The sequence below is a fragment of the Mauremys reevesii genome, unplaced genomic scaffold (genome assembly GCF_016161935.1).
Source record: "Mauremys reevesii isolate NIE-2019 unplaced genomic scaffold, ASM1616193v1 Contig7, whole genome shotgun sequence".
Classification (NCBI taxonomy): domain Eukaryota; kingdom Metazoa; phylum Chordata; order Testudines; family Geoemydidae; genus Mauremys; species Mauremys reevesii.
In genome coordinates, this window is record NW_024100884.1 from 1064811 (window position 1) to 1089954 (window position 25144).

General features: G+C 53.4%; 1 protein-coding gene across 1 annotated transcript in view; it reads right to left on the bottom strand.

Moving 5' to 3' along the window:
- Positions 1–207: 207 nt before the first annotated feature.
- The window catches only part of LOC120394626 (butyrophilin subfamily 1 member A1-like), a 51093-nt gene continuing 26156 nt past the window's right edge, over positions 208–25144 (bottom strand). The window contains exons 6-10 of the mRNA XM_039518863.1: positions 24896–24928; positions 14590–14610; positions 12437–12442; positions 12305–12331; positions 208–1268 (exon numbers count right to left, since the gene is read on the bottom strand). Of these exons, the coding sequence (XP_039374797.1) occupies positions 715–1268; positions 12305–12331; positions 12437–12442; positions 14590–14610; positions 24896–24928 (641 nt within the window). The 3' untranslated portion in view covers positions 208–714. The remainder of the gene's footprint in view (positions 1269–12304; positions 12332–12436; positions 12443–14589; positions 14611–24895; positions 24929–25144) is intronic.

Here is a 25144-nt window from a genome sequence, read left to right on the forward strand (position 1 = left end):
TTTATGACACGTGTACACATTGTAACTGAGCAACCCAGTCTGACAATTAAATAATTTTTTTTAAGATAAATATTTTGGATTTCTTGAAATTCGACAGCTGAAATACAAATTACACTATTTAGAGAAGTTAAACTTCAATATAGATTTGAGGGAAGAATTAAAAAATGTACATAATTCCATTTCTAAAAATATGTTTAGATGCTTGTTTTTGAAATGCTGTTGAAATGTAAATGAAAATGTTCTTGCATTTACACCTTGTGACAATAATATTTTCTAAATTAGAATAATCTTTTTTCTTTCATATTTTACATTGAGATTTCACAGGAGTAGAATATTCTGACAGGAGTGAATAATCCCTGTCCATCACCATCTGCTATCCCTGGGACAGAGGATGGGGAAAGGTGAGGGCAGCAAAAACCACCAGCTGTCTGGCAGGATTTCTTACCAGCATCACCCTGTGCCAGGGATGGAGCAAACACAAGGGGAGGGGGAAAAGTTGTCTGGCTCCTTCCAGCAAGTGGGACCTATTCATCCAGCCTGGGGTGGAGTTGCGAGGTATCCGGTTCTCGACTGAAACCTCCAGTTGAAAAGGGAAACTGGCAGCATGTGGTCAGCACAAAATGTCCAGTTACCTGTAGTAACTGGCCCCCACCATGGGGGGAGCAGGAAGAGCAGCAGCGCTGGGAGGGGCCAGTCTCTGCCGCGGGGTCACTGTCAGGGACCGAGATTCCCTCCGGCCTGAGCTGGGACCGGGCAGATTATCAGGGGAGCTGCGTTTGTACCCCCAGCACTGTAACTAGGACTGAAATAAGGGCGGAGCGTCCCGGAGAAGGTGTCAGTGAAAGAGAAGAGACGGGACCTGTCAGTCACATTGTAAAATGAGACCTCGCCCGCCTCATAGTCCAGGAAAATCCCCACCCGGCTGGGCCTGATGCTCACGGGGAGGGGGGTCAGGGGAGAGGTGAGGGCCTGATATCCCCCACCCCTCAGCAACATGACCCAGTATCCATGCTCAGGTGACAGTGTGACCTTCCCCTTCCTGCTCACAGTTTCCCTACAAACCCCCAGGTACCAGCCTGTCTTGCCTCCCACCTCCACCTCCCAGTAACGCCTCCCGCCTGTGAACCCCTCAGCGCCCAGGACCCAGATATCATGCTCAAATCCCTCAGACTTGTTGGGCGGATCCCAGTTTCCGTGTCTCACATTTTTCAGATCTGCAGACAGGACGAGGTTGGGATGAGCCGTGTCTGGATCCAGAGTCACATCCACTGCGGAGAGAGTCACAGAGTCAGGGCCAGGGCCAGGGGCAGGGGCTGGTCACTGGGATCAAAGGGAAATTAACCTGCATTCCCGTTACTCCCCATGGTGCTTGCCCCTTCTTCCACACACACACCCGGCACCTTCCTCTTAGTTCTTCCCCCTGCTCCTCCCCTCACCTTCTGCCCCCTGACACCAGCACCCCTCACCCCCCCTCTAGTGCCCTGGTGGCAGCCCCTCCCTTCACTCTTCCTCTGACCCCTGAGGCCCAACTCTCCCATTGCCCCCATCTTCCTCCATGGTGCCAGCCCTTCCCTTCCCACTTTTGGACCCCTGGTGTAAGCCCTTTCCCTTACCCTATCTCTGCCCCACTGGTGCTCACCCCTCCCCTCATCCTCCCTCTGCCCCCCTGGGGCCCACATCCCCACACCCCTCTCTCTTTTTGGTTCAGCCAGGTGGCACTGGGAGGGGGCGGGGGGGCTTGGGCGGCGCAATGCGATGCTCAGGGGGGCGGGAACTTGGGCGGCGCAATGCGATGCTCGGGGGGTGGGGACTTGGGCGGCGTGACGTGGCACTCGGGGGGGTTCGGCAGCACGGCGCTCGCGGGGGGGGGGTGTTACAGCTGGGCGGGGCTCTTTTTTGTTGCTTGGGAAGGCAAAAATGTTAGAGCCGGCCCTGCCTGTGGTTTCATCAGTGCAGCCCCCACTGTGTGCCAGCTCTCAGCCAGCAGGGCCCTGTCCCCTGTCCCGTTTCCGGCCAGCACTGACTGCGCGCTGCGAGCTGCAGTAGCTGGTGAGTGCGGGCAGGCACCAGGTGGCAGCTGGTTACATGTTGCCCCTGCTTCTCCCCACCCCCCGCCCCGGCCCTTTACCTGCTCCTCCTCTCGCTGTCCTCTTCCTGCTTTGCCCCTTCCCACCCCCCAGCCCCACTGCTCCTCCATATCTGCTGTCCACCAGTGGGGCACATCCTGCTCCCAGCACTGTGTGAAGAACCAGCCCCTGATCCAAGTGCTCAGCAGCTCCCCAGCGGCATCGCCAGCAGTCTCTTTCCTTCCCCACTGCCTCTGGCTGTGCCAGCACTCTGGGAAAGCCCAAGATCCTCCAGCCCAGCCAGGGCACTGGCCAAGCAGAGCCAAGCTCTGCATGTGCCAACCTCTCCCCACCCAGAACTGGCACAAGGAAGCCTCTCCTCTCCTCAGCTAAGCTCTGGAGAGAGAGAGAGAGAGAGATTTCCAGCCTGTTCATGCCCCAAACTTGCCCGGGGTAGGGTCCTGCTCTCAGGAGTGCGGAGCTACTCCATCCCCTGGGCACCCTCCCTGGCTCAGTTCCTTGAAGCCCCTGCAATCAGGTTCCTTTAGGGCTTAACCCCTTCCTGCCTGCACTAACGTCAGAGGAGGCTGGCTCGGGTATGTCGGTGGCCATCCCCTGCCATAACCCCTCCCCTCACTGGGGTTATGGATGAACAGAGGCAAGGACCAAGTGGTAATGTGGAGTTGCAGGCACCTGAGAGGCAGAGGCATATGAGGGACGGGGCAGACCCCAGGGAATCTCTGTTGCTTTGGAGGGGGGATTTCCTCACTTCCTGCCCCCTCCATCTGGGAGAAGCTGCATCGGGTGCCAGTCCCAGTCCATACCTGCGCAGCGTGTCTGCACTAGGGGTTTGCACTGGGGCAGCTATATTGGTGCAAGAAAACCCCGGCAGACAGCCTGAGACACCACTGTGCCGTGGCCATAAACTCTCCCCTTACTGGGGTTATGGGTCAGTAATTACAGGGGCACTGGGACAGGGGAGCTGGACTCTGGGCTCCAAGATATGGCCCGACCCACTGGGCTGCAGAGTCATTCTCACTCCCATGCTCTGGCCCAGGCCCATGGCAGTGTTTAGACTCAGGGAGCGTCTTCAGCAGGAGAGATTGAGGGAGCCCCACATCCAACACCCGGAGCCCAGCAGTTCCAGCCCTCACCTGAGGGGGAAGACCCACATTCTAATTCCCACCTCACATCACACAGGGGGCACCTTTTATTGTTCATTGAAACTAGTCAGCAAACTCAACATGGATTCAGGAATAGTTTCAATCAAACCAAAAATACAAACTATTTCTCCAAAACATTTCTCCCTGGCCCTCTTCAAACCTGTCTGAGCAATTTAGGAGTCCAAACTCCAGAAACTTGCAGTGAGTGACTGTCAACATCCCCAGAAACACACAGTTACGGGCAGGCCAGGCTCAGGGCATCAGCTATGAAACACTCCAGAGCTGCTGTTAAATTTGCCCTTGGTAGAAAAATCCCCCTTTCCAGGCCCTGATCTCACCCCCACATCAGGCTTAAAATGGAGACGGCTCCAGTCAGAGCTCTCTGCCCAGAGCCATTTGTCCCATGGACTCTGTGAGTGGCACAGACCCTCTGCAGCTGCACCTGGGCATCTCCCAGAGTAGATAATGGTCACAGAGCCCATCTCAAAGCCCCAGGGGCTCAGGTGTCTCCATCTAACAACTGTGCCAGCCACCCTCCTCGCTCTCATTAACTGGCCCTGGGTCAGACACGCTGGGAACTTTCACACCCAGACTCTGGAGACACTTTGGATTCGTCTACACAGCCCATGGCAGCAAGTCTCAGAGCCGGGAGAACAGACTGAGGTTTGTGGGGCTCTTGCTATGGCGCTAAAAAGAGCCGTGCAGACCTTCTGGCTCAGTCAGAATTTTGGGCTCTTATGCCCAGGGAGCATGGGGGGCTTCAAACCCAGGCTCCAGCCCCAGACACAACATCTACACAGCACAGCACAGACAGTAGCTGTGTTTAATGCTGTAGCACAAACTGCATGAGCCAAAGTCTGTCACCTCGACTCTGAGACTCGCCCAGGAGGGCTGACAGAGCAGCACGACACAGACACCTTCCATGCCAGAGAGACATTCATTCTCCCAAGCTGGTGTCTGGAGGGCCAGCAACAGCCAAGGGTGTTCCAGCTCCCATTGCTGGAAGTGCCCAGGCACCCACAGCGATGCACTGAGGAGGGCCAGTGACTGGAAAGTGTCATCCTGACCCACCGCAGACAGGGCTGATCCAATGCTGTGCACTGACTGTGGGCAGGACGGGCAACTGAGATGGGGCTGCCTCCAGGAGCAAGGATGGGGAGACTGGCCTGGTTTCCCAGAACACTCAGGGAACAGAGGAGTCCCAGGTTACTAAAGACACCCTGCCATGGGGAGGTGAGGCCCAGGACTGTGGGAACCCTATTTTGGCCTGGGAAAAGTGACCCTCCCCCAGGGTTAATTTGTTTTCACTGCAGGGAAAAGGGACACATAAAAAGATGCTGCCCTACAACAACTTTGGATTTTGGGCAGAGGGGATCGGGGATGTCGCTATGGGGCAGTGAGAGTTTCTAGTACTAGTAAAATGGGTTGCTAAGAAAGCAGGCCCTGGGGTATAAGCATCAGAGGGAGAGGCCAGCCGTGGGTTTCAGATGCAGGGGCGGCTCCAGAGCCCAGCACGCCAAGCGCATGCTTGGGGCAGCAAGTTGTGGGGGGCACTCTGCCGGTCACCGCGAGGTGGCAGGCAGGGTGCCTTCTGCGGCTTGCCTGTGGAGGGTCCACTGATCCCGCGGATTCGGACCTCCCACAGGCACACCTGCGGGAGGTCCGCCGAAGCCGCGGGACCAGCGGACCCTCCGCAGGCAAGCTGCCATGAAGGCAGCCTGCCTGCCGTGGTTGGGACGGCAAAATGGCTAGAGCCGCCCCTGTTCAGACGTCCCTCCGCTTACCAGGGATACCTTAGCCTCACTCCCAGATTCAAAGCTTGGGAACTGGGAGCGTTTGAGTAGTTTCCCCCAAGAACCTGAAAGGACTCCCTTGGAAAATGATCCAACCAGCAGCTCTAGTGCACAGCTGGCTCTCTGGGCCAGGGGAGCTGAGACAGAAGCTAAATGTGATTCAGCCTTTCTGGTGGTCCCAAGAGAAGGGTGTGACAAGAGCACTGACAGGACTATTGAACAGCTAGTAGTTTGCAGGCCCAGGTGCAGGTTTTCTTACTGAAACTGGCAAAGCAACAGGAGCGAACCCAGTGACCAGAGGACAGGCAGAAAGAGCTACTCACAGAGCAGGAGAGAAGCCACCAGATTGTGGTTACAGAGGGCAAATGGATCAATGCACTGAAAAAGGAATAGGGCTTTCGGCAGAAGAAATTCTGCTCTAGTTCCCAAGAAGCCGTTGGAGATAAAGCTCCAGCACCCGTATGAGCCACGGACTGGTGAGATTATTCAAATGCAGGAGAAACTCACAGCTGCTGAATGCACCAAGTGCCAGGCACCACCCCATAGGGAGGAAGTGGCAGTTGAAATTGCCAATACCCCAGTCAAGGAGCCCTGTCCCTAGAGGAGAAGCAGCACCTGGGGACCAGAATAGTTCAGCCATTGGAGGTGCAAAGCAACACGGAGCTGGGGAACAACAGTCTCAAGGCAGCCAAGCTGCCGGCAGCCAAGGTAGGAAATGAGCCATGCAAGAGGAAAGTTACCCAGGAGCCAAAACGGGAAGGACTTGAACATGCCCTAGGCCTTGGGAAGGAGGGGCCCCAGAAAGAGCTGCAGGATGTGAGGGGTGTGGCTGGGAAACTAGAGGAGGGTTTGCTTGGACACAGGAGCCTCCCACACGGGTTAGAAGGAAGAAAGTTAGAGAAGATGAAACTGAGGGTGTCTGCAACTGAGCCGGGAGGGGAGATTCCCAGCTCATGTAAACGTACCTGCACTAACTCTGCTCAGGCTAGCACACTGAAGCTCGCATGCTAATAGAAGCAGTGTAGCCCAGCTAGGAAGGGCAGCTCAGGCCAGCTGCCTGAGTACATACCAAGGGGGCTGGGCGGGTTTCTACACAGGCAGTTGCTGAAGCTGCCACCTGTGCTACCCTGGCCACATGGCTATTTTTAGGTGCTAGCTCAGCTATGTTTACTGGAGCTGGGAATCTCACCTCTTAGATCAAATGTAGATGTTTGCTAATAGAGGAAAAGGAACAGCTCCTGGAATAAGTTAAAGAACTAGACAGACAAAAGCTGATGGCTCAGGAGGGGACAGAGGTGCAGGCTGAGGGCTCTGGTGTGTGCGATAAGAGAGAGCCGAGCAATAAATCACCAGGAGGCTGCATTTACACAGGGGAGTGCAGTGATGCCGTGGGTGTCCTTGGAGGTTTTTAGGGGTTTTTAGTTGATCACCCACTGAAGGGCTGGATGTTAACAGGCACAGATATGGAGGTGCTGGCTAAGAGGGAAGCTGTAGTAATTGCCGTGTCCTGTACAAAGACCCAACAAACCCACCCACTAATGAACTGGGAAGAGCTAGAAGAAAAGGTTGCTGCAGCTGAGGGGAGCAGGGCAGAAGGCAGAAGGCACAGCTGAGCACCCTCCAGGCCCAAAGGCTGAGGAGGGGCTAGAGAAGATGCGCTGCCCGAGGGACTGGATCTCAGCCCAAGCCATCTAGCGGGAGCAGGAGCACTGGAAGGAGTTTGTTTCAGCACTGGAAGGTGACCAGGGAACAGCAGTGGTTGTTGCTGCAGCAGGAGCTGACGAAGCTCCAGAATCAGCTTAAGGTCGAGTGTGGAATGAAGCCTGGTTCTGAGATGCATACAAAGCAGGAGACCCCGAGGCCTTGTGGAAAGAGAGAAAATTATGCCAGAGAGAGAAGACAAGTCATCTTCAGAAAACAGAGCAGCTGGGCAGTGAGCTATGCCAGCCAGCTGGAGACAAGGTCAGCGCTGTGATGGGTGCATCGGGTGGAAGATGGGCTGTCTGAGGTGGGGATTCCGGTTGCTAAAGGGAAAAGCAACCATGTTAATAACATAAAAACACACATCCAAGTAGGGTGACCAGATAGCAAATGTAAAAAAGTGGGACAGACGGTGGAGGGCAATAGGCATCTTTATAAGAAAAAGCCCCAAATATTGGTACTGTTCCTAGAAAATTAGGACGTCTGGTCACCCTACATCCAAGAGGAAGCTGAAATAAGAAGGGAAGAGACAAGGGACCTCTCCCCCCCAGAGATCTGGAAGAGCAACACAAAGCATGAACTGGAGCTGGGCTATAAAGAAGTCCATCTGAAAGGAAAAGACGTCCCTCCAGGGGAGGAGCAGGAAGGTGCTTTTCCAGTTGATAACATTACACACAGTCGTGTGGGCGGAGGAGGATCCAAAATGGACTCCCAGAGCTCCTCTGCTGAAGGCTGCAGGAAAAAAGATATGGCAGTGGCAATTAATGATGCAAAGAAGGAAATAGTCTGAATGAAAGAGACCTTGGAAGAGACTCATTGCAGACTTATGTGAATTCAGGGGACATCATTACTTGCTAGTTGTGCATTATTTTTCCAGGCATATAGAAATAGTGTACTTAAAAGATATAACATATCAGAGTGTTATTGAGGAACTGAAGCCCACTTTTGGTCATTTCAGGGTTCCAGAAGAACTTGTGACAGAGCATGGACTACAATTCACTGCAGCAGAATTTAATTTAGCTAAATAAAATATGATCTTCCTCATATTACTAGCAGCCCATATTATTCACAAGTGAATGGAGAAGCTGAAAGAGCTGTACAGACAGCCAAGAATATCCTACAACAGAAAGATCCATTCTTTGTTCTTCTGAGTTACAGATCAACACCAATAGCAGCTCCTGGATACAGTGCAGCACAACTCCTGATGGGAAGACAACTCAGAACTGCCCTCCCAACGTAGGGAGTAGCCAAATCCGATAAAAAGGCAAAAAGAGCTTAGGAACACTTTTACAACAGACATCATTCAGAGACCTACCAGATCTAGAACCTGGTGACGGTGTTTGTGTCAAACTGGATGGAGAAAAAGAATGGAATACTCCAGGTGTCATAAAAAATAAATCAGCGTCTAGGTTGTATGTGGTCGAGACAGACAGAAGAGAGCTCAGCAGAAACTGTCAGTATCTACAGTTTGTTCCTCAGAAAGAACAATTGACAGAGAAAACTCTACAGATGGTGGATGCAGAGCAAGAAGACGACTCAAGGATTCCAGACGGACCACAGTCAGTCATTGCAACTAATGAACACCAGAGAACCAATCTCTTACATATTCGGGTCATGTCATTAGAAAAACAGTGCCATTCAGAGAGACCCAATAGACTGATCCATACTGCACTCCAAATACAGTGTGACAGTGTAAATACTGTAAATGGTAGGAATGTAGGATTTAAAGGGGGAGATGTAATGGAATGCTAAACTGTATTATACTGTTCAGCCAGTAGGTGCTGCTGTGTGCTAAATACCATTTTTAAAACAAACCTCAGTCAGAGCTGGCAGAGCATTAATTGATCTTACACTGAACACAGCTGGTGTGTATCCAGCACGGAGGGAAGCGCTGTGGCCAGTCAATATCTGGCACAGGAGCATGGCACCAGTGGTGAAAGGTCAGTGCTACTGACTACCTCTGTGATGGCCAGAGGGGCTGACTTAGGTTTGGTCTACACCACAGAGTCAGTCTGACGCAAGGCAGCTTATGCTGACCTAATTATGTCAGTGCACACACCACAGCCTTGCTCCCACTTATGTAAGTGCTGCACTACACCGACATAATAACTCCACCTGCACAAGAGGCATAGGACTAATGTCGGTGTAGTTAGGGTGATGCAGTGTTGGTGCAGGCACTGCCTTACTTACCTCAGCTGTTGGCTGTCGTTAATTTCACGGCTCCATGCTGGGCCCTGAAATTATCAAGAAAGCCCTGTCCCATGGTGGGCTTCAGCTGAAGCCCAGCTGCCTCCATCCTAGCTCCCTGCTAAGGGAGGTGAGAAGCTGGGTGGCTGCCCAAGATTCCCGTGGGGCAGCTGGACTCCTGGTGGGGAGCTGGGCACAGCTGAGAAAAGGAGGGCAGTGGGGACAACAGCCACCCCAGTAATTACTGCCGTGGCTGTAAGGTGACCTAACATAGGTTGACTGAAGTTTGCAGTGTACACATGCCCTTACAGGGGACACAAGTTCTGAACTACGCCATGCTGCAGACTATGGGGGATTTTGCCTGTCACATGAGCTACATAGAACATTGGGGACACAACTTCTGGTATCTTTATACTTCAGTGACGAGAATAAAAATATGGCCAAGGACCTTGCAGATTTCCTTGTGGCAGCAGGGCAGGAAGTGCCCCCCTGGGTGCAGACAATAACCAAGTGTGAGCCATGGTCAAGCCTTCCTTTGGATACAGTCTGGCTTTGTGGGGGGAAGGGATGTCATGGGGGGCTGGACCTTTAAGGGGAGTCAGGGACCAGCCTACCTATGACAGGCTCTTGTAAAGGGAGAACCAGCCAACCCAGCCCCACCTGGAAGCAATTAAATCTGTAGATGGCTGGTTGGCAGCCAAACAGCTAATGAGCCCGATAAAGGGTTACCAGGGCTCAGCTGAAGGGTTCTAGAGACAGGAAGCTGCTGAGGAGAAAGGATCCCAGGTGAGTTCACCAGAGTAAGGAGCCAGGAGGGAATGCCCCCAGAGAGAGGGGCTCTCCTGCGGGAGAAGAACCCTCAGAGGTGACAATGACAGCCCACAGCAGCTACAGCAGGACAGAGCCCTAAAGCTGAGAGCTGCAGGGAATAAAGGTGCAGCCTGACCTGAACCCAGCTCTGGGGGATCCTGATTCCACCAGGGAGATTGAACCAAGCTTGGCTCCAGGAAGAAGGGCTGGGGGCTCCTCATTCTATGAGGAAGACAGAACCAAGCCCAGCTCTGGGAATTGGGGGGCTGAAGGACTCCTGACATGAGGAGAGTGAGGAGCTGGAGTGAGAGTCAGGGCTGGAGCAGAGCAAAGGAAAATATTTTATTTGGGGGTTTACATGAACTAAAAACAGACCTCAGCAGGGGACTTTTGTCTCAGACCTTTTGGACTGTGTGGAGTAATGTGGACTGTGAAGAGGGTAAGCTGAGGCGGGGTGTTTGCAGGGCCACCCTGAGCCAGCTGAGGGAGTGTGGAAGGGGGATGTGAGAAGGGGGTGATGATGGGAGGCTCGGGATTCCTACATGCTCAGGGACATGAAATGGCCCAGACCCACCTGTGACCAGGCCCAGTGGACACAGACTGCACTGGGCTGGGGGTAGCGAGGGGGAGGGGAGCAGGGATGAATTGAGCCTGAGCCTAGGTTGGTGCCTGGAAAGAGCATCTGGCCTTCCTGACTCTTGCTTTGACCTGCGATTCTGTTCTGATGGTTGCCACACAATTCGTCCTCCTCACCACCCTGGATGCCTCACACCCACTGCCATCCCCTCAGTGGCTCCACTCCTTCTGCTCCCCTCCCAAGGTCTGCCCTGCTCACCCCTCGCCCACTGCTTCTCCCCCATTACCAGCCCCACTCACCCTCATGCTCACTTTGTTCCCTTCTCCCACCAGCTCCCCCTATACCAGGAACAAACTCCCTCCTGGGTTAAAGTGCTGTTCTAGGAACCAGCAGATCTAGGCCCAGCTTCACCACAGGCTGCCTGTGTCACCTTGGACAAGTCACTGAGTCTCTCTGTGTTTCAGTTCCCCAGCTGTGAAATGGGGATAATCGTCATGGATGGTGGGTAAAATAGGCCAGGCTCTGGCCCCACCCATGTTCTGCACTCTCCCACCTAAGCCATTGGCCAAGCCGGCGGGAGCTCAGCTTTGCCGCTAGCCAGAGGCTAACAACCCGGTGCTGGGGGCAGTGTGGAGGCCAGCCGGTGACCTGGCACTGGGGGCCGTATGGTGCTGGTGCAGGCCAGTGACTCAGGATGGTTTGATCAGGACTCCTCTGGCCGCTTCAAGGAAGGGGGTGGAGGTGCATTCAGGGTACTGGTTCACAGGGGAGAGCTGATATATGGGGTTCCAGCAGATGGGAGTTGGGGGGGATGGGGCCTTGGGCAGAAGGGGCTGGGCCATGTGGCTAGCTTCCCCAAAGGGGGCTCATGTGCCACCCATGATAATCATCCTTCCTTCCCCCTCCCTGTGTCCATCTGGTCTATTCAGACTGGAAGCTCTTTGGGGCAGGGATGGTCTGTTACATGTTTTACAGCTCCCAGCACCAGGGCCCTGACTGTGGCTGGAAACTCCAGGCCATCCTGCACTGTAAATAATATCCGTGAGTTTAGGATGAGATTGTGCCACCCTGACTCACGCTGGGCAGCCCCTCGAGATCCATTGTGCCAGGGTGGCAGAATCCGGCCTTTAACTCAATAAGAAATTCTGTTTGTTTTATGCTGCCCTCAGATTTCCCAGGTGCTGCAGATGTTCCTGTTGAAGCCTGAACCTGGGGTGTGGAGTTTTCATGGGGAACTGGAGTGTGGACAACCAAGCAAGGTACAGTCAGGGCTTGTGGTCCAGGGGAGAGGAGGGGAGGGGACGCTTCTCCTCTTTCCCTTGGAAGTAACTTTAAGGGTTTGTCTACACAGGGAAAAGCCCTGAATAGCTAGTGCAGAACAGCTAGTCAGCACTGACTGCCTGTGCGGACACTCTGATTCCATGCTAAGAGTGCCCGTGTCTGCTTTGGATTAATCCACATTGGAACTGAGTGCCCTCACTCCCTGCTGCAGACTGAGTGCAGAATAATAGTGTCCACACGGGGAGTTAGTGCGGAATAGCTTTAAATTCACACCCTCACTATTATGGTGCAGAACAGCGATTCCACACTAGCCATGCTGGGCTCTTCCCTGTGAATTCCCCACGCCAACAAGCCCTCAGTGTGGGGAGAGGAGGTTTGAATTCCTTGTTCCTTACCCTAGCAACCCTTCTAAAGCCTCCAGCTGCCCCTCTGCCCTCCACCCACTCTCTGCCACTGCATCCAGCAGGGTTGGATAAGCTCATCGGCTGGATGTTTCTGCCAAAAAATGGTGAACAGAGAAACACAGCAATAAAGAACAGTTAAACAATTGCCTGTGGCACCAGCTTCCCCATCACAGCAGATACCATGTGTGTGTGTGTAGCGTGGGTATTCTCTATTTTGCCCCACCCCTTAGTTACTGTGACAGGCTTAAGAGGACTGAGCAGGGACCGAGTATCCCAGAGAAGTGGGTCTGACAGTAACTGCAGCAGTATCAGTGTTAGTTACCTGTGTATCCTCGGGCTCTGGCGAGTCCTGAAATAATCAGACATGAGAATTTACACAAACAAAAATGCCAACTCAGCAAGTCACAGACTCAACAAGTCACACACTGTGAAAAACAAACAACACGGAGCTTACCCAGTTCTGCCAGAGGGTCCATGGGAATGAGAGGGGAGAGAAGGGAAAAAAGAATATAAATGAATCAATAGGAGAGATTCTCAGTAACAAAAGTGCCCAGTTCTAAACCCACATTACTTTGGCTTCAGAGGGAATTTTGCCTGAGTAAGGACAGCAGGATTGGGCTCCTAATCAGTAGTTAGGGCTTCTCCTTTATCACACCTAATCCCACAAAACCTCCCCCAAGAAATCAATGGGGCCGCAACTGTGGGGATCACTCATGTGAGTCAGGGGGGCAGATAAAGGGCCCAGTTCACTCCCTGCTCTGGTCACTGTGTGCTGGGATAGTGCAGACTGGCTGGGACCAGGCCCTGGACATCAGAGAATTCCCCTCGCGTAGGGAGAGCCAGCTGGGGTAAAACAGCGTAACTGGCTCCTGTGCTAATTGCTCCCCTCATCCTGGTGTAGAGGGAGTGTCAGGGCTGGGACTGAGGGGCTGGGGTGTGTGTGTGTGCTGGGGCAGGGCAGGGCACATCACCAATTCTCAGGGACCACAGCCAGCTGGAGTGAATCAGAACAGCCCCTGGGGCACCCTGAGAACCAGGGAGCCAGAACCAGCCCCCGCCCTGCCCCTGCCCCCCACCTCGAGCAAGTCCTGGCCCAGCAGAGAATCTGGGCCTGCAGCTCAGAGAACTCTTCCTTCATAAGTGTCTCCATCATCTGGGTGATGCTGGTGACCCCAAGGGGTGCTGAGCTCCTACAACTCCTGCTGGCTTCAGTGTGATCAGACCCATGTGCCTGATCCTACAGCTGCTGTGTGTGGTGTGTGGAAACCAACAGGGCTCAGAGGGCCCAATCCTGCTGTAAGGAAACCTGTGTGTGCGGGAGAACATCCATGGAGAGTTCTCAGGGTGGGCCCTATTCATGTAAAATAATTATTGTTCTCGTTAATATTAGTGTTGCCAAGTGTCTGGTTTATGACTGGAACACCTGCTCAAAAAGCGATCCTGGCAGCTCCGGTCAGCACTGCTGCCCGGGCCGTTAAAAGTCCAGTCGGCGGTGCAGTGGGGCTAAGGCAGGCTCCCTGCCTGCCCTGGCTCCGTGTGACTCCTGGAAGCAGCCAGCGTGTCCCTGTGGCCCCTAGGCACAGGGGTGATCAGGGAAGCTCTGAGCACTGCCCTTGCTCTGAGTGGTGGCTCCATAGCTCCCATTGGCCGGGAACCAGGGCCAGTTTGAGCTGCGGGGCAGTGCCTGCGAGCACTGAGGCACCTGGACGACCCTGCGCCTAGGAGCCGGACATGCTGGCTGCTTCCAGGAGCTACGCAGAGCCAGGGCAGGCAGGGAGCCTCGCTGACTGGGAGCTGCCTCCGGTAAGCGCCGCCAGGTTGGAGCCCGCACCCCAAACCCTCTCCAGCACCCCAACCCCCGGCCCCAGGTCAGAACCCTCTCCTGCACCCTAACACCCTCCCAGAGCCCACACCCCAAACTGCTGCCCCAGATCTGAGCTCCCACCAGCACCCAAAGTCAATCCTGGAGCCCACACCCTCCCCACACCCCAAACCACTGCTCCAGCCTTGAGCCCGCTTCCACACTTCAAACCCCTCAGCTCCAGCCCAGACCCACTCCTGCACCCCAAACCCCTCATCCCTGGCCCCACCCCAGGGTTCACACTCCCATCTGGAGCCTTCATCCCCTCCTGCACCCCTGCCCCAGCCCAGAACCCCTTCCCATGCTCTGAACCCCTAATTTCTGGTCCAACCCCAAAGCCTGCACCCCCAGCCAGAGCCAAAACCCCCTCCTGCACCCCAAACCCTTGCCTCAGCCCAGTGAAAATGAGTGAGGGTGGGGGAGAACGAGCAATGGAGGGAGGGGAGATGGAGTGAGTGGGGGCGGGGCCTCAGAGAAGGCACAGACCCTAGGGAAAGAGGCGGGGCAGAGGGTGGGGCAAGGGTGCATGGTATTGTGTCATTGGCAACTGTAGTTAATATTCATATTTCAATACCACAAATTTTCCCTTCATTATTTCTGGGTAATATCTTGATTTCCCATTGTCATGTACATTACCTGTAACAGTAACACATTAATTTTTTACACTAACATGTCTCTGCGCACACAACTCTGAGTGTTCCTTTTCCAATTTAAAGCATAATCAAAACTAGTAAAAACACACCTACCTTTCACTGCCTCGTATTCCCCTGGAAAGTAAAATCCGGAGTTAACATTGAGTCTCAAAATTTAATGGGAAATAGTTGAACGAAAAGCAACGCCTCCCTCACTGCTGATACGAATGTTTTGCAAGATTTGTCCATAAGATGCTAAGCAGAGCACAGCACAGGAGCCGGCTTCTTATGGAGGCAGGGACCCAACCTGTCCTGCCCCAGCTGTTACATGTACTATGTTATACACCTCAGACACTGCACAGGTAAACCTGGACCAGAGAGCAGGGCTTCCTGGCTCCACATCACGACTCTCTGTCCCTCCCATATTGATCCCTGAAACTCTCCCCACCCGCTCCTCTTCATCCCATGACCTCTGCACAGACACACACACCTTTAAGTAGGGTTTCCAATTTTGGATGGATGTATTCCTGGAGATGTCATCACATGACATAATCTTTAATTAAGGATTAATCTTTGGAAATCCTGGAGGGTTAGCAACCCTACCTTTAAGCCCCACCCGACATCATACCTGCATATCCCATGGCCAGTCTCCTGCCCCACTCCAAATTGTTATTTGCATTCCAGTTGCATCTACAGGTTACACTCAGCACTGGGCCCCACTGCACTAGGTTCTATATGCACACAGTCCATGCTGGGCCCCATTGCACTAGGTCCTGTACACACACACTCAGGGCTGGAACCCACAGCCAGGGCTGGATTAACTCTCCTGAGGGCCTGGGACTAGTTGATTTTGTGGGGCCCCCTTTTCTCTGGGGTTGGGCCAAAAATGAGGGTTTCCGTGTGTCGGAGGGGGCTGCTGGGGAGCGGGCTGGGGGCAGGGATCTGGGCGGGAGGTAGGGTGCAGGAGAAAGCTGGGGCTGGGGGGTCTGGAAGGGAGGGAGGGTGCAGGAGCAGGGTGGGGGTGCGGGGTCTGGGAGGGAGGGAGGGTGCAGGAACGGGCTGGGGGGGTCTGGGAGGAAGGATGTGGGAGGGGTGGGGGTGGGGGTCTGGGAGGGAGGGTGTGGGAGCAGGCTGGGGGTGGGAATGCGGGGTATGGGAGGGTGTAGGAGCGGGCTGGCATGTGGGGAGCTTACCTGGCGCTCCCGCTTGGTGTCAGGGAGGGACACCTGCAGGCACTGCCCCCCACAGCTCCCATTGGTCCCAATTCCCAGCCTATGGGAGCAGTGGGGGTGGAGTGAGCAAAGCACTGGGACAGAGAGCTTCCCTGCACTAGTGGTGGCGCAGCTCCAGCCCAGGGTGGGTGTGGGAGAAACGGGTCAGCAGTGCACAGAACTGCTCCCCTTTACCCCCCGCCAGACAGAGCCAGCCAAGAATGCAACACAGAGGAGCTGTAGTGGCTGCAGCCCAGCCCCCCACATCCCCACCCCACCCCTCCCGCTTAGCCTGGGGCCCTGCGCTACTACAGCCCCTAAAGTCCCTTTCTTAATCCAGCCCTGCCCACAGCGCTAGGACCTGTTCACACACACTCCAGACTGTAAGAGAGACAATCCCTACTCCAAAGAGTTTACAGTCTGGGGGCCTGACCCTGCAAATATTTATGCCCAGGTCTAACTTTACCCAGAAATCTCCTCCTCTTCCCCACCCACCCCTCTAACTGCTGCCCCATCTCCTTCCTCCCTTTTGTCTCTGAACTCAGTGAACCCAGGCTGCAAACACTGCTTGTGTCTCCAGCTCTCCTAGATCCCTTCCCGTCTGACTTCCTGCTCCACTCAAACCGCTCTCACTGGGGTCCCTAGTGATCACCTTGGCCAAATCTCAGTGCCCACAGCCTTGTGGTTATTTCTGGTTTCTCCCTCTGCACACCCAGGCCACTTCTGCTGCCTCTTGAGCGTTATCTCCAGTATCTGCCCTTTTCTCTCCATCCCTGCAGCACAATCTCTCTCTCAGGCCCTCATTATATCCTGCCACAACTAAAACAACAACCTCTTCTATGGCTCCCATACGCACCCACTGTCCCCTTCTGTCCACAGAAACTGCATCTAACAAAGCGACAGTCCCTGACCCAGGGAGCTCAGCCTCTGCATGGCCAACTGGGTACAACAGGGGGATGAAATAGACAAGTGGGGTGAAGGGGTTGGGAGGGGGAGGTAACGATAAAAACAAACCACAGCCCAGCTCAGCAGGTGCCCAATGCCAGATGAGAGAGATTCCATGGGGTGCAGCACAGCTGGGTTTGGAGGAGGGATTGAAGAGAGAAGGGGGCAGCTTTACTAATATTGAGGGAGTGTTTTTCGGTACATGGAGTGGGAGGGAGAGAAAACACTGAGGTGTTTAAGGGAGAAGCAGACAGGTGGGTGACCCAGGCTGTGGGTGACCAGACACCCCAATATTATCAGGACCATCCCAATATTAGGGGCTTTGTCTTATATATGCAACTATACACCCTACCGCAAAAAAAAAAAAAGCCCAGCAGCAATACGGCTCCCCCTGGAAATGGTGCTGAGGGTGATGGCTCCACGAGCCCACCCCTAGAGCCGGCTCTGCAGGCTGCCATCATTGGCAGAGGGAAGGTGGCACCAATCGCTCAGACAGGGTGAGACTAAATGTTGAGTTGAGGGGCCTAAAGGCAAAGACAAGGAGCTTGTGCTGGAGCGGTGCTGGAGGGGCCTCAGTGGAACTAAGTGGTGGAGGTGGCAGGAGAGACGAGCCTGAGGGCTGAGCCTAGCAGGAGTCATGCTTTGGATGGAGCTGAGGGGACAAAGCGGCTGGCATCGTGGCCGGGCAGGAGGAGATCACAGCAGTGCAGGTGTGAGATGATGGGGGGAACGAGAGCCTGGGCTGTCGGGACAGACACAAGAGGCTGGATCTGTGACGTGTTCTACACGCAGGAGCAGGGAGACTGGGGTGAGGTCAGGATGTGCAGCCCAGTGAGAGGGTGAGTCAGAGACGATGCCCAGATTACTTGCCTGAGTGACTGGGAGGATGGAGGTGTTGTTAGGGTGGCCAACACTGTATTTCAAAAATACAGGATAGTTTTTTCTGCCCACTTGCCCAACTCCCAACCCAGGCCGACATCATGTAACTGTGCTGAGCTACTCTGGGCTCCTTCCAGTCAGCTCAAGCCTCACACCCCACCTCAGGGCTACAGTCTCTGGACCACAGGAGAATCAGAGATCCTGGTACCTAGCTCAGGGCAGACCAGTGTGTGGGATGGGAGGCAGGGAGGGAGGGGGAGCAGCCACGGCTCCCTGCCTCTGGAACAGCTCACACTGTTATCCAAAGAGATGAAGAAACTAGGAAGTGAGGAGGGCTCTGAGGGGTGCAGAAGAGATTAAACACTCAGCGGTTGAACCTAAGTTGCCCTCTGGACATTGATGAGGAGATGTCAGACAGCCAAGTTGTGGGAAGAGTCTTTAGCGGAGAAAGAGTTTGAGAGACATTGGCACAGAGTTGGTATCTGATGCCATGCGTGTAGGTAAGAGCTACTAGAGGCAGGGTGTGGAGAGAGGAGAGCAGGGGGCCAAGCACTGGGCTCTGGGGTGTGTTCTCTGAAAGAGGGAGACAGGAAGAGACTGATCCAACAAAACAGACACAGAAGAAGCAATTAAAAAGGCAGGAAGAGAAGTGGGAGAGGAGGGAGCTGTGAAAGCCAAGGATTTAATGGAGACAGGAGTGGTCAATGGTGTCAGAAGGAGGAGCATGAAGCTAGCACAAGGAGGACGAGGATCACACAGAAGCCATAGGATCAGGACATGAAGGTCATTAGAGACTTTGGCAAGAGCGGTTTCAGGGGAGTGCAGGGGACAGAAGCCGGATTGGAGCGGGTCTAGGATGGAATTGGAGAAGAGGAACTCCAGACAGAGATTGTAGACAGAGCATTCACTGAGCTCAGAAATGGATGGAAGAAGGGGCAATAAGTAGACAGGGAATGGGGGTCGGGGAGGGAAAGTGTTAAGATGGGCAAGATTAAGTGTCACAGGGTGTCTGGTCTTTTAAGGGGAGTTGGACCCAGCCACACCCTGTGACTAATCAGCTGATGTTGAGGCCAGGGATCAGGTGATGGCTTAAAGATCTCCTTGTCCTCATAAAGGCCTGGCCAGCAAGTCCTCCAGCTATGGAGAGCTTCAGGGAGCAGGAAGACACCTGCAGGACACCCTAGGTCAGGGGAAAGGGCCCTGTTCATGTCTTATTGTAACAAAAACATGAAAACAAAATTTTAACAAGGTTTCAAACAGGAATTTGGATGGACATCCAGATCTCTGAGGCAGCTTTGAAAACCTCAGCCTCATTGTGTGAAAGGCTGGAAATTTGTAACTCCCTTCCCTGCACCAGCCTTCTCACAGCACTGTGAGTAGAACTGACCAGTGGGTGAGAAATACCTTGTCAGACAGGATAGTGCCCTGCTAACAAGTGTAAGCAGAGTCAGGATGCACTCTACCCTGACATCTGGTGGTGAATTATGGTGAGCGTGGAAAAGAACTTAGGGGGCTGGTCTTGTTTGCATAGTCACACCCAATCTGCCTAGCATGAGCCCAGGGCAGCCCAAAACAGTCACTTTGACAGCTGTGGGATCCCCCATTTCTCAGTTATTGGGGTAGGAGGAATAAAGTGTTGTTACCCTGATTATGTGAATGAAGGACTATGAGACTGTTTTATGACAGAGGGTCTCACCATCAACTAAGTAGCACTCGCTAGACAAGGGACACAGGTTCCAAAACCCAGTAAATTAAGAGTGGGTGAGGATAGGTGTGTCTGCTGGTCAGTATGGGTCTGGTATGCCAATTGTGGTCTCTCTCTCTGTGCTGCATGCTGCGTTCTCCCCTCCTCTCCCCTCCCCTCTTGAGTAACAGAGCTACTTTTGATTCCATTAGGAATTTAGCTAGAGGCTGCTGAGCCTGGTTTCAGGTTGGCCTAATGGTGCACCAGCACTGGGGCTCCCCTACTACAAGCTGAAACCACTAAAAGAGCTAAACTTAGTGAGCTGAGATCACTGACTGCTGTGTTAATTGGTGGGGGAGCCTAAAGATACATTGCTAAGCACCTGGCAGAGCAGTTTGCAGGATGGTTGGAGCAGTGAGTGCAGCAGAATGGAGCTGAGCAGTCTGTGGGGACAGTGGGAGTGGTTCACGGGACAGCGAGTGGAGAGGAGAAGCTGGTGGAGTGCATGTTGGAGTGGCCCATGGAACAGCAAGTGGAGCAGAGCAGACTGGAGCAGTTTGTGGGGATGGCTGGAGGAGTGGAGCCGTTCGTGGTGAAGGCAGCAGCAGACCTCCACGGAGAGGCGGGGTAGTCGGCCTTGGCCCACATAAGGTGCCCCTTACCACCCTGTGTGCCCCCCTCATTTCCACCCAGGCTGGGGGGGTAAAACTCTGCAGATGAACTTTTGAACTCTGGGGTGGCACTGACCAGGGACAGAGACTTTTGGGTTGTTGGACTTTGGAGTGATTTGGACTTAAGACCCTGAGGGGAAAAGGACATTGCCAAATGTATTTGGAGGTGGGTCTTATGCTCATGGTTTGTGTTATGAATCCTGTTTGTGGTGTTTCCCCAATATAATGCCCCATTGTTTCCCTCCTTTATTAAAAGGATTTTGCTACGCTCAGACTCTGCGCTTGTGAGAGGGGAAGTGTTGCCTCCTAGAGGCGCCCGGGGGGGTGGTATGTAATTGTCCCAGGTAACTGGGTGGGGGCTCGAGCTGGTTTTGCATTATGTTATTGAAATGGAACCCCTCGATACTGGACCTGGCCCTTCTTGCTGCCAACTCAGAGGGGCAGAAGGGTCACACAACTATAGGCTATAGATTGTTTCTTATACCTGTAACTTTGTTTACAAATCTACACTTGCTTTTGAGTCTCTGTCTCAGGTTCTATTAATTAAACTTCAGTTTGGTTTTACTGTAGATGTGTCTAAGTGCCTAGTGCAAAGGAGTGTGTTGAACAAAGGTGAAGCCAGTAAGTGGGGGTGCACTGCTTCCACTGAGGCACCAGATCGGCGTGCATTGCTGGTGTCCAGGAGGAGACAGGGGACTGGGCACAGGAGTGTAACAAAGCTGGGGTGTGAATTGGTAGCCTGCAGAGAGACACAGCTGGGCTCATGAAGCCCAGTGCCTCATGTTGCCTGTAGCCAGTAGCTTTGGGAGAGTTTCCCCTGGTGGGCACAGACAAGGCTCCCACACTGTGAGCAGGTTGCAGCGATTTACCCTGGAGAACTCGTGTAATCCCAAAGGCATCTCAGAGCTCCCGATATAATGAATGGGGAGAAGCAGGCACCTTAGAATGGGATCCACAGAACCCAGTGTGTTAGGAGCCATGTAAGCCAGCCAATGGGAGAGACCGACAAAAGGGGTATGTGCTAAGCCCCGCCCCTCTCCTGACAGTGGTGCCTTTCTCTGCTAGCAATCCACAGCGAGGAGCCCCTCTTCTGGGGGCAGGCAGTGTGTCTGTGAGACAGAGTAAGGCACTGGCCACACGCCATACAAGATGGCCGAAGGGCAGAGGGGTGTTATAGAGTGATTCTGAGTTAATATTTAATTAAAGTGTAACAACTTGAACAAAAGAGACAGAAGGAGCCTCACATCAGAATGTCCCATAGCCCAGTGGTTAGAGCAGAGGCGAGCAAACTACGGATGTGGCCTGGGGGACCCTCCTGCCAGGCCCCTGAGCTCCTGGCCCGGGAAGCGAGCCCCCGCCCCTCCCCCACAGCCTCAGCTCACTGCGCTGCCGGCACAATGCTCTGGGCTGCGGGACTGGGAGCTCCTGGGGCAGCGCAGATGCAGAGCCTTGGCCTGACCCAGTGCTACAAGCAGGGATTAGGGCGGTTGGATAGAGGGCAGGGGAATTCAGGGTGGTGGTCAGGAGGCAGGGGTGTGGATAAGGGGCAGGAAGGTCAGAGGGCGGGGAACGGGGGTTGAACGGGAGCAGGGTCCCAGGGGGGCAGTCAGTAATGAGAGGAGGGGCAATCAGGGGCAGAGGTTCCAGGGGCAGTCAGGGGACAGGGAGGTGGATGGGGAAAAGGGTCCCGGGGAGGCTGTCAGGGAACAGGGGGCTTGGATGAGACAGGAGTCCCGAGGGGGCCGTCAGGGGGCAAGAAGTGGTGAGGGAGGTGGGGGCCAGGCCATACAATTTTAGAAACCTGATGCAGCCCTCAAGCCAAAAAGTTTGCCTGCCCCTGGCTTAGAGCATTCTCCTGAGAGGCAGAAGATCCTTGTTTAAATGCCTTCTCTAGTAGAGATGGGGGACTTGAACCAGAGTCTTCTACATCCCAGCTGGGTACTCTAACCCCTGGGCTAAATGTTACAAGGGAGGCTTACCCTCTTTCCATCTCCCACTTCATTCTGTGTGCTGTTGGGTGACCTCTGAGCACATCTACTGGATCAGGCCCCATGAGTGAGCTAGATGTTCCTCCCCTCAGTTGATGTGTCTCCAGGGTCACAGGTGGGAGATAGGTGCCCAGATGTCTATAGCAAGGCAGCCCTGTATTCCATGTGTCCAGAGGCAGAAACTTAGACACTAAGAGAATGTTTACACCAGGGATTAATGCCCCGAGTGAGTTTAGGTGCCTACAGGGTTGGGTTTCAACCAAGTGGGGTTTTGTGGACTATGGTGCCTAAAACTGGGATTGAGAGGCTTATGTCCGGGGTTTCTTTGTAGGTCCAGGCCATAATGCACAATGCAATTCCCAGATAAGAACTACATTAATGTGGAGTTAAGGCTGAGGGGACATACTTGTAACTGTAACCCTTCTGCCCCTCTGAGTTGGCAGCAACAAGGGCTGGGTTCAGTATCCAGGGGTTCCGTTTCAATAACACAATGCAAAACCGGCTCAAGCCCCCACCCAGTGACCTGGGACAATTACATATCACCCCCCCCCGGGCGCCTCACTTCCCCACTTGCAAGCATGGAGTCTGAGTATAGCAAAATCCTTTTAATAAGGGGGGGAAACAATGCGGCATTACATTGGAGAAACACCACAAACAGGCTTATAACACAAACCATCAGCAAAAAACCCCACCTCTAAGTATGTTTGGCAATGTCCTTTTCCCCCCTCAGGGTCTTAAGTCTAAATCACCCCAGAGTTCAAAAGTTTTAACTCCCCCCCCCCCCCCCGCGCAGCCTGATTGGAAATGGGGGGGGGCAGCACAGGGTATAAAGGGGCACCTTATGTGGGCCGAGGCCAACTGCCCTGCCTCTCCATGGAGATCTGCTGCAGCCTTCACCACGAACAGCTCTGTTCCTCTCACTGTTCTATGGGCTGCTCAAACCCTTCCACACCCTGCTCCGCTCCACCAGCCATCCTATGAACTACTCCAGCTGTTCCCACAAACAGCTCAGCTCCACTAGGCTACTCCAACCATCCTACAAACTGCTCTGCCAGCCACTTAGCAATATATCTTCAAGCTCCCCCACTAGTTAACACAACACTCAGTGATCTCAGCTCTTAGTGATTTCAGCTTGTAGTAGGGGAGCCCCAGTGCTGTTGCACCATTGGTCCAAAGTGAATTCAGCTCAACAACTTCAAGATTCCTAATAGACTCAAAATTAGCTCTGCTATTCAACAGTGGAGAGGGAGAGTGGACAGGGGGAAAGAAGTGCAATTGGTATGCCAGACTCTCAAAAGGGTACCCATACCATCAAATACACATACCCATCCCTAACCTCTCTCAATTCACTAGGTTTTGGCATCCATGTCCCTTGTCTAGCAAGTGCTACTTAAGTGATGGTGAAACTCTGTCATAAAGCAGTTTCATAGTTCCTCATTCACATAATCAGGGTGACAACACTTTACTCCTCCTGCCCCAATAACAAAGAAATTGGGGATCCCACAGCTGTCAAAGTAACCATCCCAGGATGCCGTTGGCTATGCTAGGCAGGGTGGGTGTGCAAATGCAAATACCTGAAATTCTTTTCCACACTCCCCATAATTCTCCATCAGATGTCAGGATACAGTTCATCCTGACTCTGCTTACATAACTTAAGGGTAAAATACATTACAGGAGGAATCTTTTAATTATTCCCAAACCAAGTGTTATACACCCAGGAAATACAAATTATGGTTAAATTATAAAAGAAATCTATGGTCTAGAAATCAGCTAAGGGGGGAGGGATAGCTCAGTGGTTTGAGCATTAGCCTGCTAAACCCAGGATTGTGAGTTTAATCCTTAGGGGGGGCACTTGGGGAACTAAGGTAAAAATCTGGGGATTGGTCCTGCTTTGAGTAGGGGGTTGGACTCAATGGCCTCCTGAGGTCCCTTCCAACCCTAATATTCTATGATTCTAAGGCACCTAAACAACCTTAACTCTGCCCTGTAGTAAGATCATGAGGGGAAAACTGAAAAACATTGTGTGCCTTTAAAAATCAGTTTCATTTAATGTAGAACCACACACACTGCTCTGCACTGATAAGACCTGTATAGTTATTGTATGGAATCACTGCAGGGTGGGGCTGAGGTTGTGGGTGTGCATGGTCACTGAGGGTAAAATCCCTCCCCCCCCCCCACCATATTACATGGGCATGGAAGGGTCAGAACACAGGGGGTTCACAGGTGAGGGATCCTGTCAAACACTGGACAAGTCTCTCTGGGTTCATCTACATTGCAAAAAACCTTGTATCAGTGGGTCTGAGCTTGGGGCAAGTGACTCGGGCTTGCAGCGCTCACACTCCAGGGCTGAAAATAGCAGTGTAGAAGTTACTGCTTGGGCTGTCACCTGTGTTCTGAAACCCAGCGATGGGGGAAAGCGTCTCAGAGCCTGGGCTCCAGCCCGAGTGAGAACGGTTACACTCCCAGATTTAGCCCTTGCAGCACAAGCCCCGGGCAGTTGACCCAGGCAATGAGACTTGCAGCCACAGGTGGGTTTTTGCACTATACACGTACCCACAGTCTCCAGCAATGAGACTGACCGAGCTGGGCTGGTGTATGCAGGGCCCTGGGCTCAAGGTGCCATTTCTGTAATTCCCATGGGGTTTATTAGGACAAATGGGCCATTCACCCTTCAGAGCCTCTTTGTGTCAGCGCAAGCAGCCCTGAGCTCACTGCTTGGGGCTCTGGCGTTGAGATGGAGACATTCCCTGTCTCTCAAACAGGCTCTAATTCCACTTGCTAAAAATTGAGCTAAAGATGTTAAACTGTGACTCCACTGGCAGTAAATGTGGCTTTCAATTGAGTTGAGTTGGCTCAACTAAGCTGACATGACTGACTTCACATGAAATCTTCAACGCATCCCATTGGTCCCAGACACTGACCTTTCTGCCTCTTCATCTCAGATTGCAGAGCCTCTAAAGGGAGAAAAAAGGAAGAGGTGAGATTTCCCCCTGTCGTGTTTATGGGGATAGAGTTAATATTGTAACTTGCCCAGACACTGACCTTTTTCTTGTTCCCGTTCAGACAGCAGGGTCTCTAGAGAGAGAACAGGGTGAGAGGTGATGCATCAATTCATAGATTCCAAGGCCAGGAGGGACCATGTAGACAGGCCGGACTCACCCCTGCAGTGCCTCCTGCTGGTGACTTCCGGGAATTAGCTCTGTTTCCAGCCCAGAGCACCCTCTACACGCCAGTGATCTGCCTTCAAGATGCTGGCCCCCGTGTCCCTCCCAGGACCCCAGTGCCCCTTTA